The 13,427-nt window shown below is 38.1% G+C and overlaps 1 protein-coding gene across 2 annotated transcripts in view; it reads left to right on the top strand.

The window, feature by feature from the left end:
• The window catches only part of LOC117400198 (neuropilin-1a-like), a 45,711-nt gene that overhangs the window by 1,982 nt on the left and 30,302 nt on the right, over positions 1-13,427 (top strand). The window contains exons 2-3 of one of the 2 annotated variants that reach the window (XM_059023268.1): positions 280-566; positions 3,065-3,239. In XM_059023268.1, coding sequence (XP_058879251.1) covers positions 497-566; positions 3,065-3,239 — 245 coding nt within the window. In that variant the 5' untranslated portion in view covers positions 280-496. Of the gene's footprint in view, positions 1-49; positions 567-3,064; positions 3,240-13,427 lie in introns of those variants that run through there. The other variant, XM_059023269.1, reaches the window with a different exon arrangement.

Here is a 13,427-nt window from a genome sequence, read left to right as displayed (position 1 = left end):
CTTGTAATGCCAACGCTGTTTTACAGATGTTAGTAGCACCACTTGTGTGTGTGTCTTGCCAGATCATTTAGGGATGTGCACAGCATAAAACGGAGGCAGTACCGTGAGCTCGCGTTGCTAATCCCTCCAGTTATATAGAGACGCGTCGCGTAATCTTGTATGGTTTTTCTTACTTTCAACAGAAAGGGATTACGTCTGCTTGAACATCATTAACAAGGAGTTTCGAAAACAGGAGTTGTATTTTTTGACTTATTTTGTTACTGCCTTGGACTTGTTTAGTAGGAAATGGCAACGCCAGCAGTTGGGAGAGGAACAAGACTGGGAAAAGGACGAGGAAATGAGAACTAAATGACAGGATGCAGGAGACCTGAGACACAAAAAGAAGCATCTCCGTAACGCTGAGACAGTTCTGCTCTTTTCCTTACTCGAGCCAAGCAGGAAGAATATAAATCAAAGATCCTTCACGAGTTTATTTTTCTTTTTTTCCTATAACACCATGAGGATGCATTGTGGATTAGTGCTGCACTTTTTAGCTGGGATCATCATAGCCAAAGCTTCAAAAAACGGTAAGTAGCAGCTAAAATCTAGATTTTGTATACTTTTCTATTAGCCTATTTCTATTTTCTTGCCGTTAATGATTTATTTTATTGTAATTATTTTTTATTAATGTTATTATTATTATGAATAAGATATGATGGCATATTTTAATAACAGAAGCTACGTCCTGCATATTATTACAGATATATATATATATATATATATATATATATATATATATATATATATATATATATGCAATGTTTAGCGTTTTTAGTGTGTGTGTGTGTGTATATATATATATATATATACCATCCCGACATTCTGCAAACACATGCAGTTACTTACACTGTAGTTCAATCACAGATGCAAACGTTCAGATTCGCAGTACTGCTGACAACAGAATAACGAGTCGTTCCGCTTCTATGTTGCATTTTGAAACTATTTAAATATAATATTCGTTGTTGAATTATTCAGGCGGTTCGCCATGATTACATTATACGTGTTCCATTATTGAGGTTGTCTGATGGGTTTACTGTATAAACTTGTGTTTATTCTGTTCACATTTTCTATAGCCATGCAGCCATAAAGCCTGAATCACAAACAGCAACGCAAGGCACCCTAAGATAACTTTTCTGTTAAAAACTCTGACTCATTGACGGGTTGGGTATTAACACTTAAAAATTCCATTCGTTCGTTATCTCAAAAAACAAGGATTTACAGTTGCCTGTAAATTAAGTTGCGGCTAGCGGGTCCTTCAAGCGCAGTAACCTTGTCTCTTGGTCAGTGGTCTCCCGATTGCCGCGTTCCAATCCCGACTCGTTGCTGCTGCCTGCTAAACGAATTCATTAACCCAGCCCAGGGCTAATGGGGCTTAGTCATTAGGCGCTGTTCTTCCTAATCAACTGTTAGTGAGATTCAGCAGGACTAGGGAAAACACGCACTTCACTTTGCGCTGTCACTTTTACAATCCCCCTAGATTAAAGCAAGGTGACAGGGAAAAGCGCATTAAGCACGAAGAACAGACACTGTCGATTTTTCAACCAATTAGGAAGAATATGTTGCTACTTAGCTCTTCTTTGAAAAAACAAAACATGTTTGAACTTCTCAGTAAACCCAAAACAAACCCTGACAGGTTGATACAAGTTTTGTAAAACGGTGATGCGTTAAAAAAAAAAAAAAAGCAGGTTGTATCCATGCCTTGTACTTTCCTTCAGTTGGTTTATCCTGCTTTTTAATTCAACTGTTTTGGGTGGATATTCCCAATGAATGTTGTTTGTACCATACTTTGCTTTAATCATGCTATATTTATTAATAAACCCAGCCAGGCTTACCACATATGCATTTACAAAAACGGTATCAGTAGCAGCCCTGGTCCTATTTTTTTTTACTTGTTGTCACAAGTTATGCATCTGTCTGAATGAAATGCAGTCTCATACATGGGGTTTTCACCCCATCACAGTAGAAATGCTTAGTCTGTGTTATAGACCACATCTGTTCTTCAGTTCCCAGATACATTTTTTACTTCATTACCCCCTTTGTGTGCACATGCCTGATTAGCCTCACTTAAAGTCATCTTAAGGAATGATTTCTGCTTCATTAAGTCACCTTGATACCAAAAAGACGCTTTGCACAGATGCAACATTTAATAAGCAAGAGTTTAACAGATGTCATTGGCTCCTGCGCATGTTTCTGAACTCCTAAATCATGATGGGGATTTGCTTTGGGGTCTTAGAGCACAGGTCTGTACAATGTGGAAAAGAGGTTGAAGACCTAAGACTGAAAAGACACAAAGAAAGGAGGTTTAGCGCTAAAAAGACACATTAAAACTCTCCTTTCACCCTTAAACACAGTAGTATGGTCAGGGAAGGTCATTGTGCTCTTTGAACTAAATCCTCTTAAACCATTAGATCAAAAAAGACCACTGTCTGTTTATTACCTAAAACCAGACACATAAACACATATTGGCATTTTAAAACTTTAGTAATGGGAAGCATCTCAAGAGGAAGTTCTTAGCAGCTTGACTACTTTTAAGGTCAACAATTCCCTGATGTTACAAACTGATCAATGGACGCTAAATTGTGTATTTATAAAGTGGATCACAAAGCATGTCTGAAATGGTTTAGGGTTCAAAAGATTTTTTTTTTTTTTTTTACTCCTTATGATGATTCAGGAGGTTTTATTTTGTCCTTAGACACACTGGGCAAACAAATAACAGCTCGCACAACTGTAGTCTCCCAAACTGAAATCCTTTCATGTTAATGGTATAGATTAAAACTGTGCAAACATCACATAAGCATATAAAATCACACATAACAAGCATATGCTTTATTGAAGCATGCAGTACCTTAAGCTATGTTTATTTAATTTGAGGGAAAGTGGTTTTGCACAGTTATGCTTAACTGTTAATTTAGGTAAAGGTAGCCCAAGACTAGTGCTAGTCATGGTCTGTAAAACTAGTTCAATTAGTGTTACTTGTTTTTTGTCTTACTCAAGTCATGTTTTTTTTTCCTCTTCCTCTTTACAGATAAGTGTGGGGGGAATATACACATTTCAACCCCTGATTATCTAACTTCTCCTGGATACCCAAACTCTTATTTTCCCTATCAGAACTGTGTGTGGGTAATACAGGCTCCTGAACCATACCAGAGGATTTTGATCAACTTCAACCCTCATTTTGATCTGGAGGACAGGGAATGCAAGTAAGTCTTACAATGCAATGTATTGACGTTTGCCGCCACCTGCTGGCAGTTGGTATGTTAAAATCAAGTCTCTTGAGTTCCAGGCTGGTGAAGCAGATGTTCACACTTCAAGAAACAGTTTACTGTAATAGCCTTAACATTTAAACACATTTTTCAAAATGTTTTGGCATTTTGTGCTGGTACTTTAAGGACTATAGAATTAGCAATACAAACAGCAAATTTGTGTTCTATAAAAATATGAATCGGCGCTGAGCCTTTGTATGGCTGGTTTCACTGACCTTGATTAGCAGTGATCATTACCTATATTATTATTAGGGAGTCGAAGAAGTGGTAATCAGGGTCTGTGAAACCAGCAGGTGGAGATGTAATGAGCTACAAAACTTGTTTTTATCAACTCAAATTACATTATACAGCATTTCTGTAATGGCATTGTAGTCACCCTGTTACTTTCTTTGTTTTGACTCGAGCTTTTGCATTTGACTAAATTCCTTTAGAAGTCCTCATTTTGTCTTGTTTCATTTTGCTGTTCGCTGAGGTTATTTGTCTCATTTTCAAAAGTTCATTGGCATATTACGGTTGGCCCTTTTTTACACTTTACACTAATTAACAGAATTTATTTTCGTCAATGTGTTTGGGGACTCATATCTGTCATCAGCGCTTAAAGATCCGTCCATGTTACCACCTTATTTTACCCCCATAAAACCCAATATGCCCTCCAAATTCCATCTATAAATTGCACTTTTTATTGCACTCTTTACTTTCTTATGGCTGTGTAAACTATCACTAATTTATGACCCTGGTGACCGGTGCTGTCTAGCAGATGGGATGCATGACTACATTTGGATAGAATGTCATCATCTGGGGACCAATAAAGTTTTCACAGCCTGAAGGATACTGAAAGATATTGCGGAGTGGATGGACGTGGGAAGGATACTATGTTTTTTTTAAGAATTTAGAAGGGTTTGTATTACCAGTGTAAAGATGAAATATTCTGTAAGGGCCTGTGTTTAAAAACATGTGAGTCATGTACTCCTTAGTTCTTCGTATAAACAATAATACAGGGATTTCAATTCCTGGTTCTCCATTGAAGCGTAAAGCTCCTAAAATATTCCCACTGGAAATGTAACTGTTGAAAACATTTGGTTTTGGAATTCTATTAATACTGAGGACTAAAGATTAGAATATTTATGTGGCTTTACCCTGCAGGCCAACTATTCATTTACTATGGCTGGAAGAAACTCAAAAATGCTAGCATGCCAATCCTACAGCTTTGGGCGGTAGACAGCGGGTTTACAACACAACCTGGAGAAATATGTAAGACATTTTCAGGGGAGAATGCCATGCCAGCAAACTAAAATGTGTGTTGCACTGTGAGTGCCGCTGTATAAGTAAGACACCAACACACAATGCTCAAGTGTTTTTTTATCAAGATGAGATCTTCTGGGGCTCCCGAGTGGCGCATCCAGTAAAGGCGCTCCGCGCGGAGTGCAGGATGTGCCCTATAGCCTGGAGATCACAGGTTTGAATCCAGGCTATGTCACAGCCGACCGTGACCGGGAGTTCCTAGAGGGCGGCGCACAATTGGCTGAGCGCTGCCCGGGTAGGGAGGGCTTAGGTCGGCAGGGGAATCCACGGCTCACCGCGCATCAGCGACCCCTGTGGCCAATAGGGCGCCTGTGGTTCTGCAGTGGAGCCGTCAGATCTGTGTTGTCCTCTGGTGGCATTGCTGTGGATCTGCAGTGCGAAAAATGAGGGCTTGGCAGGAGCACGTTTCGGAGGACGCGTGTTCCAGCCGCCGTTTCCCGAGTCGGTGGGGGGGTTGCGAGCGGTGAGCCGAGGATACAGATAATATTTGGGCATGCTAAATTGGGGGAAAAACCGGGGTAAAAAATTGGCGACGACTAATTTTGAAATCTTCTGCTCACTACACATTGTCTTATCAGCACATAAAAAATATTTTCAGCTGCGAAACAACAGGATTCAAAAAGGAAACCGTCAGACTGAAACAGGCTCATTTTTACTTCTGGTGAAGTTTTCAATGTTGGGCTTATCATTTTCCCAAATAAAATGCACTTGTGTTCAAAGTCCATGCAAACTATATCTGACTCACAGTAAACTGTCATAGCTCAGTGAACAGGGAACATAAACCACACACTGTACTGTATATAAATTGCAACATACAGTATGTTGTTGATAAGCACTCAATGCTGGAAAACATTTACTAAGATTCAAGGTTAGAAGCAGCTGAAACCGTGTACTTTTCTGTCAATAACAAAATTGGTTCAGTTGCAAGATTTTCTATGTCAACCCCCCAAATCAATTTATAAAATGCTAGAGTCCGATATTTAAAATCAATATATTTGGAATCCTGTGTTTAAATGTATTGCTGCCCACGAGGCAAACGATAAAACATTAATAACTTTTATACTGTACATATTTTCTTTAGCCATTTTGATCTCATAAGCCAACTTGGTACATTAAAACAGCTTTTCAGTTGACATTAGCATGCATATGTTTTACCATGAATGAAGTACAGTATATGTTCTATTATTTCCAAGCACAAGAGTTCATGTTTTGCATTGCTGTCTTGTTTCCAGGAAATTGAGATTTGTGGAGTGTTCAGCAGGGTTGGGTTTGGGGGTTTCAAAGAGCCATAGGGGGATGGATTGCAGGTTCATAAATGTCTCACCCCAAAAGTAAAATATCTTATTCAAGGAAAAAGCACTGTTTAGACTTCAGAATGTTCATAGGGTCTGCATGTGTAGTGCAGTATAATGCTGCTAACAACATCAGTAGTTTAACACCCACTTTGGTAAGCTGACCTTTCATTTAAAAGCAGCAGTAGTTTTTATTACCCAAGTAAAATGTAATCTTTCGCCTTTTCGCTTCAGTAGTTTAGGAGCAATGAGTCCAATACATAAACCCTGTAATCCATGGCTGATGGTGACTGTTTAGCACCCAAACAGCTAGCATGGATATCCACCATCGAAAGCAATGTTTATGACCCTAGTAAAATTTATTTTTGCCTCTTTGGTCACTTGAGGAAAAATCCATAATCTATGGATGACGTTTTTAATGCAGCTGCAGTTTAATTCAGTTTATTTGTGATTCCTGGGGGGGGGGGGGGGAGGGGGGTCTTGTGAAAGCAGAGCTTACTTTTACTTCAGCCCTATAGAAATTAGACATGTTGATATACAAGGGTGCTCTGCTCCCTAGAGTCACATTCTGTCAAAAAGGATTGTGGGGCTAAGTGAATGAGCTATAAAATCCAATGTACTGTAGAAACAAAGTCTATGTACTTATTTCTCATGATGTTCTCACGACATGAAGCAATTACAGACAAGCATGTGTGTATTTAACTGATCTTTAACGCAACACAGGAATTAGGAGAACATTTTAATAATAGAAATTAAAAACGCTAATAAATGATTGTTTCGTTGTTTGTTGTGAATCATTGTGTTTTATTCTTCATTATGTATGTGAATATTTTATACGAGGCATTCACTGTTGTGTAGGAACAAACTCCAAGTTTATTTAAAGGTATTCAGTAGTACTAAATTCATCATATTTCACATAATCACTTTCATTTAATTTAGGAATTTTGCACATCGATTTTTTTCTAAACCTTTAATTAAGAAAAGATATTGCGAACTAAGAGGAATCGAAGCCAGATCTTAATGCGACACAGTCAAATAATGTATTGAATTGTGACCAGTAAGTATGTGTTAATAATTTGGTTGTAAACTACTTGAATACAGATCAATATTCTCAACAATATTTCTTCTTGATTTAATTCGGTAGACGTTCTGTGTAACTGGATGTAGTAATCTGGTGAGACATTGAATTTGAACCATAAATTGCATACAGATCACCGCCATGTACGTCCTGGTTAAAAAAACAACAACAAAAAAAACACTTTTTTTCTAATTTGTATGTACGGTACAACATTTGAATGAACGACTTGATACCTGCACAACATTTGTGAATTGCCAACCCCTTATTTAGAAACTGCCAAATTGGACATTCAGACAGATTCAAAATACTCACTGTGACAATTACAAAGCAGAACTAGAGGTATATCCAGTAGCACTTGCTTCCTATTTTCAACAGACTTAAATATTCTGTAGCCATGGGGCTACATCATGCAAATCCACCAGTACAGGTATTTTTTAAAGCTGAATTCTTTCTCATATTCAACTTAAAATTAAGAACATTCCTGAGTTCCAGTTAGAAGTGCGGAGTGTTCCTACAAAAAGAAGTTGTAGTCACAGGACCCTGTTATATGATTCTATCTGGTATGCCCAGCGCAGCACAGCTCAGAGAATAATGAAAGCCAAAGTACAACCTTTTCTCTGTATTATTCTAATCACTCATGGTGGATATAATAGCAAAAGAAAATCAAAAACGTCAGTTATATATCTATGCAGGTATCAGGCTATATATTCATTCAACATTCAAAATAAAAAAATGTTGTACAGTTTTAATCCAATATAATTTGATCCACTTAACTGAAACTGTTTTTATTTTTGTAATGACTTTTCTTTTTCTTTTTTTTTGGGGGGGGGGGGTTTGACAGAATAAGTCATATTCAAAGATAATCACATTTTGTATTTCTAAAAACAAGTTTAAATTATACTCAATGAAAAACAAAGCAGCTGTTAAAAGCCTTGCTTCACACCCTCCCAGTTGGATAAACCAAAGATTGTTTTAATTGACATGCTTTATTCCAGTTTTGTTACACCATGTCTGGGTACGTGAGCAATTTTCAGTTTCTGGCGATGAACTACACTGATGACATAGGTTGTGTTGTATGAGATTTTAGCAGCTCATCCATTCCAGACAAAAGCGACTGGCACATCCCACTGCTAATTACGTGACCGTGGCCATCCACTTTGGCAGTGAAAGGGAACTGTTGGATCCAGAGGTCAGCTTGTCCTCCAGAAATTGGCAGGAGAGCCGTCTTAAATCCTGCCTTGTCTTTTGATCAGGGACAATTCCGTCTGCCTCTTCGCTCTGGCGAGGCGTTAGTCCCTTAAGAAATAGGGACCCTTCTTGGCACTTGATGTATTCAGTCTTTTAAAAAAAAAACAAAAAAACAACAGAGTAGCACAAAACAGGAAGGCGGGCACGGCTGGACAGGAATGCGTGGCTGAGAGCACAGGAAGGAGCCTTTTTGTCAGGGCACTAATTGGATAATTATTAGAATTTCAGTAATGTTCAGTGCACTTGTATTTGTGCCTGATCGCATGGCACAATATGTGTGTTCCGAGTAATTAAGGCTTATGAAGGCCTTAATCTTTTTTATTGTTACTTCTTGAGGTTTTAGTCTGCCAGCTCTTGTTCTGTTCACTGATCCTCTACCCCCCCTGCCAAGTGGTTGTGCTGCCCTGTCAGCAGGCAGTGTATCGTTACATTTAGCACAGAGGCTAAAGACTGACTTGCCTTCTACAAGGGAGAGGTGGACCTTTTAATTGAATCATTCGTATTAAAGTAATTATTGCCCCCGGGCACTCAGTACAGCTCCCAGGATAAAGGGGTAGGGCGTATAGGAACAAAATCATTGTTCCAGTTGCCTGCCTGGGATCCCCCCAAGGAAGACCTCTGGGTTATTAATGTTCTAGTCCATTAGAGCGGTCTTGCTGTCTAAGAGGTCGGCTGCAAATGGGTATAACTTTGAGACTTCACCCAAAGCCTTTACCTTTTGTATGAACCCTTTTAAGTTGTATGGATTCTGTATACACAGATCCTGAGTGCAAGGTGGCAAAAGACAGATTAAGGTTGAATAAGTACAGTTAATGGTTCTTTTTAATGGATCATTTTTCTTCCCATTAGCAGGGTTGGTTAGACTGCCAATATACAATCTTTCTTTCTTTCTTTCTTTCTTTCTTTCTTTCTTTCTTTCTTTCTTTCTTTCTTTCTTCTGGTTTCTTTCTTTCTTGCACAAAGCACACAAATGTACACACCCTTCATGCCTGTAATTAAAACACTCTCAAAGGTCAATGCAATGTGTAGCTAGACATATAAGAGTTGTTGCCTTGATAATAGCTGGAAAGCTGGACTTGGCAGTCTGTTTCTGAAGACCAGAGATAGTTTTACTGTGGTGGCCAGCACCCTATTGTGGGACTACTGAGACTGAAATCATCTGGGGAGGTTACAGTTCTCAACCATAATGTTATTTCTAACAGTAGAGCTACTTTATCCAAAATAAATGTTTTTTGTTGTATATATGTAAACAAAAAAGTAGAATAACATTTGCATTTACAAGCTACATTAATAAATGTACAAACAATGCACGTTTTTTAAAACACATTTTTCTTTTGATCACTGGAAGATGAAAATAAAATCTATTGAAATCTGCACTTGAGAAATTTAATACAGATAAACAAGACTATTGTGCTATTGCTGGATATTATTACAAAGGACAGATCTTTGGGTGACCTGCAAGTATCAATATTAAAGAAACATTATTATTACTCTAGAAGAATTCAGTTCTATATTCCTAAGTTTATTTATTTGTTGGTGACTGTTATTAAGTAATACAATGTTCTAATAAATTTTATAGACTGTGTTCATGTGAGTATGTTGTTTGTTACATGGTCAGCCATATTTAAATGGCAAATATGCAGTATCTAAACATTGGCAACACAGAAGATGTATTTATTTTAAGGTCAACGGTATGCTGTATACAATAGCAGTCATTATTTTTATAAACGCTAGCTTTCTAGAAAGATGACATGGAGAAATGCAGTCTGGGCCTGGAATAAGTTAACAGCAGGCCTCTGGGCAATTTTTAGGTCACTGGGTTACTCATTTTAGTTTCTAAAGCCACAGTTTCTAATAATGACTTATTGTGTGACAAAGAAATAGAACAGTCATTGGAGGTGAAAACTTGAATTCATTTAATCTGATTGTTCAGATTTAGCAACGACGAAACTGAAAGGCTGACAGATAAGAATCTAGCAGTCCCATCAATGCTAATGATAATCACCCACTGCAAGAAATATTCAGTGTTCTGTGTGGTTTTAAAAGTAGCTTTTACAAATGTTGTTTTTATTTGTTAATTTTAAAACATATCAGGTCTAATGTATAACTGGGTTTTAATAAGGCTTATACTTGGGTATAACTATGAATGGAATCCCTTTCTGAAGTTGGAAAGATGTGATTACAAACCTGAAGAGGATACTGCTTGAAAGCTAGATTGTTAGGATTAATTCATATCATCTGTACATTTGAATCTGTGTATGCTTCCAGTAAAAAAAGAATCCATTTGGCCTTCTAGAAAGTGGAAACGTTTCCTGCAAATGTTAGCAATGCTTCGCTTGAGCACTAGCAACGGCATGTTACTAGCCTCACGTTAAAGACAGTGAAGTGTGGGGCCTGGTGACAGCTGGCAGTCTTTTATGATGATGATGATTATTATTATTATTCCCTGGCTGTCCTTGTCCAGGAGTTTCAGGAATAATTCAGCTGGTTGGGAGAAATAAAACACACAGCTTTAGGTTGACTTTGCCTCTTTTGTAAAGGCATGCAGTTAATGCATTCTGTCGGGCCATTTATTCTTAGATTTTTGCAGATAACTTTATTATCCTTTTTAACGTATTAGGTGTACTTAAAATACTTTTAGGTCAGTGAAATATTGAGCCCTTCATACATACTACTTGGGATTTTTTTTTTTTGTGCAAAGATGAACACCCAAACCGCTATTGAATACATGCATGAGAATACATAAATATACCAGTTAAAGATTATTGTAGGTAATGCTTGATCTTGCATTGCCCAATTCCATCGCATTTGATGTCAAAAAATGTAGACAGGCACTGGAATAACAAAAGCATTTCAATATTCTGTTACACGGCTAATCAAATAACTGTAGAAAGCCAAATGAAGAACACATCAAAACAGAAAGCAATTGAGCTGTCCATTAGTTCAGGGTGAATGCGTGCTAGACTCACTTTGGGCATTACTTGAGGCCTAGCATTCCATCCCAAGTTTCCCTGCAGACATATTCCCTCTTTAGAAAAGGGGAAGTATAGGTCACTGGAGAAGCTAGTGATTTAAAAAAAAATAATTAATTTAGCTTCTGGGAACTGGTCATTTTGTCTTAGTCCATTACTGTTATTGGGGTGAGGACATGCCATCACAAAGATTTAGGACAGATACCTAACCTCCTCCCCTCCCTCTGCCACCCCTGCTTGAGGCTCAGCTGGCTGGAAGCTCTTAGAGTAATGTTTCTACCAGCACTTGTACTGATCACACTGTTTGACTGTCCGTCTTCAATTCAAAATTTAAACAAATGAGATGAGTATGGAATGATCCCTAGAGTTTTCCAAAGCCCTGGAAGAGACGCAAAGCCTGCTCAGAATTTGTTAATGGGGACTTTGTTAAACACTCGGGCTAGGATATTAACCTGCAGGTGGTTGCTGACGCCGATTTTAAAAAGCATTTATAAAGTGACTAAGCAGAGCAGTGCTTGGCAGCCTCACTAATTTCAATGCTGAACAAGGAGGTGAACAAGCTGTAGATGATCATATAATGGCTTCCAGATGACTTGTGCACATGTAACTAATGCAAGACATGTAAATCTCTTAAAACCATCTCCTCTAGGCCTTGGCACAGGTACAAATGTTTGGCAAGGGCATTTATAGAAGCGTGAAGATGTGCATGCAGATATTAAAAGGGATTTGTCCTCGAGTAGTAAAGGTGTCATGGCTCATTGCTCTTGTTCTGTGTAGTTTATTTCCATCCCTCGCAAATGGAATTCAATACCGTCTGAGGCTGAAGATAAATGCATATTCAAATGAATTATTCAGACTCATTAGAACACAGTGATGTTACAGCAGCTGTCACTTTACACTGTGACATTTTGAAAGTGAAGCATCTCGACTTCCATGTTGGATTAAAACGACTGAACGGGTTGGTTAATGAGATGAGTTTGTAACGCTCAGCGCTGTGTAATCACAGGAAACAAGGGGCTTAAATATTATAATTAATACAGCGTAAACACTAATTAAAATGTATATGAACTCAATTGTGATACTATAACAACATAAATAAACAAGAATGTTGACCTTTCTGGACACAAGCAATACAAAAGTGGAGTGAAGAGCAATGTGCAGTGGGAGAAGTGTTTAAAATGCAGTCTTGTGTGCAGAAGAGGGCTTTTGTTGCAGGGCTAGATGGGAGTGGCTTGACAGGTTTTAGTGTCCTTTTGTCTGGGCTCCTTGGTTGCTTTACTGGTGTTGAGAAATAGACTCTCTCTATAATAAAGTTATGACAGCATATCAATCTGCTGATTAAGCAGCTGTCTACAGCTGTTATTTGTAAAAAGGGGGTCAATATTGTCACAGCTGTTTCTGAAGGGAAAGGTGTCATTGCCAAAATAAGCCTAGCAAATAGGATGAGTCCATTAACAGTTTGCATTTACAGTAAGATAACGGCCAGCATCAATATGTGTCATACTCTATGTAACCTTTTGTAATTTTCCAAATTGAAACAGTTGCAACGTAACATTGCTTCTTTGAATAGTAGGCAAGAGAAACAAAAGACATAAAATACAGCACCTGATAGATCCATGCCTTTCCCAGCCACAAATCTCCTTCAGCGGAAACACACAGTGAACCAGGGTCTTAAGTGATGAGGTCATATCATTTCCAATAAAAGGAGCTACAGAGCTGGGTGAAGTCATCCTTACATTACAGCCTTCTCAAGGGATGCCATTTGCCAATGAAAAAGAAGCGCTTTGCTTTTTTTTTTTAAATATATATATGGTATAGAAGTACAATAATCTTGTAAACCCAGCGTGTTTCCTTATTTTAGCATTGCCATGAGAGGTTATACGGTATTAACATTTTACAAATCTTACATTTAATTGGTTGCAGATTCAGGAGAATTTTTGGGGTTAGACCCACGCTGAGGGTTGGCTAAGGCAATCTCCACTGTGGGTCTTTCTTTCTAAAATCCCTGGTTTTGCTCACAGTCTTGCTGTATGTAGTAAATAATTGAAATTAAATAGTTTTTGTTTCCCAGATAGCACATGGAAAATGGATTGTACGCAACAGAAATGTAAATAATCTATAATATAGCCCTTTGCTGCTCAACGTCCAATATATTTGACATTGAGAAAATAGGCATTAAATAGGTAAGGGAAGGGAACATACCCTGGGCAGTAAAAGGTTAAACCCTCAGGTA

This window comes from Acipenser ruthenus, chromosome 4 (genome assembly GCF_902713425.1).
Source record: "Acipenser ruthenus chromosome 4, fAciRut3.2 maternal haplotype, whole genome shotgun sequence".
In the NCBI taxonomy this organism is placed as follows: domain Eukaryota; kingdom Metazoa; phylum Chordata; class Actinopteri; order Acipenseriformes; family Acipenseridae; genus Acipenser; species Acipenser ruthenus.
The sequence above is the reverse complement of the archived record's forward strand: the minus strand, read 5'-3'. Positions and strand labels throughout refer to the sequence as shown.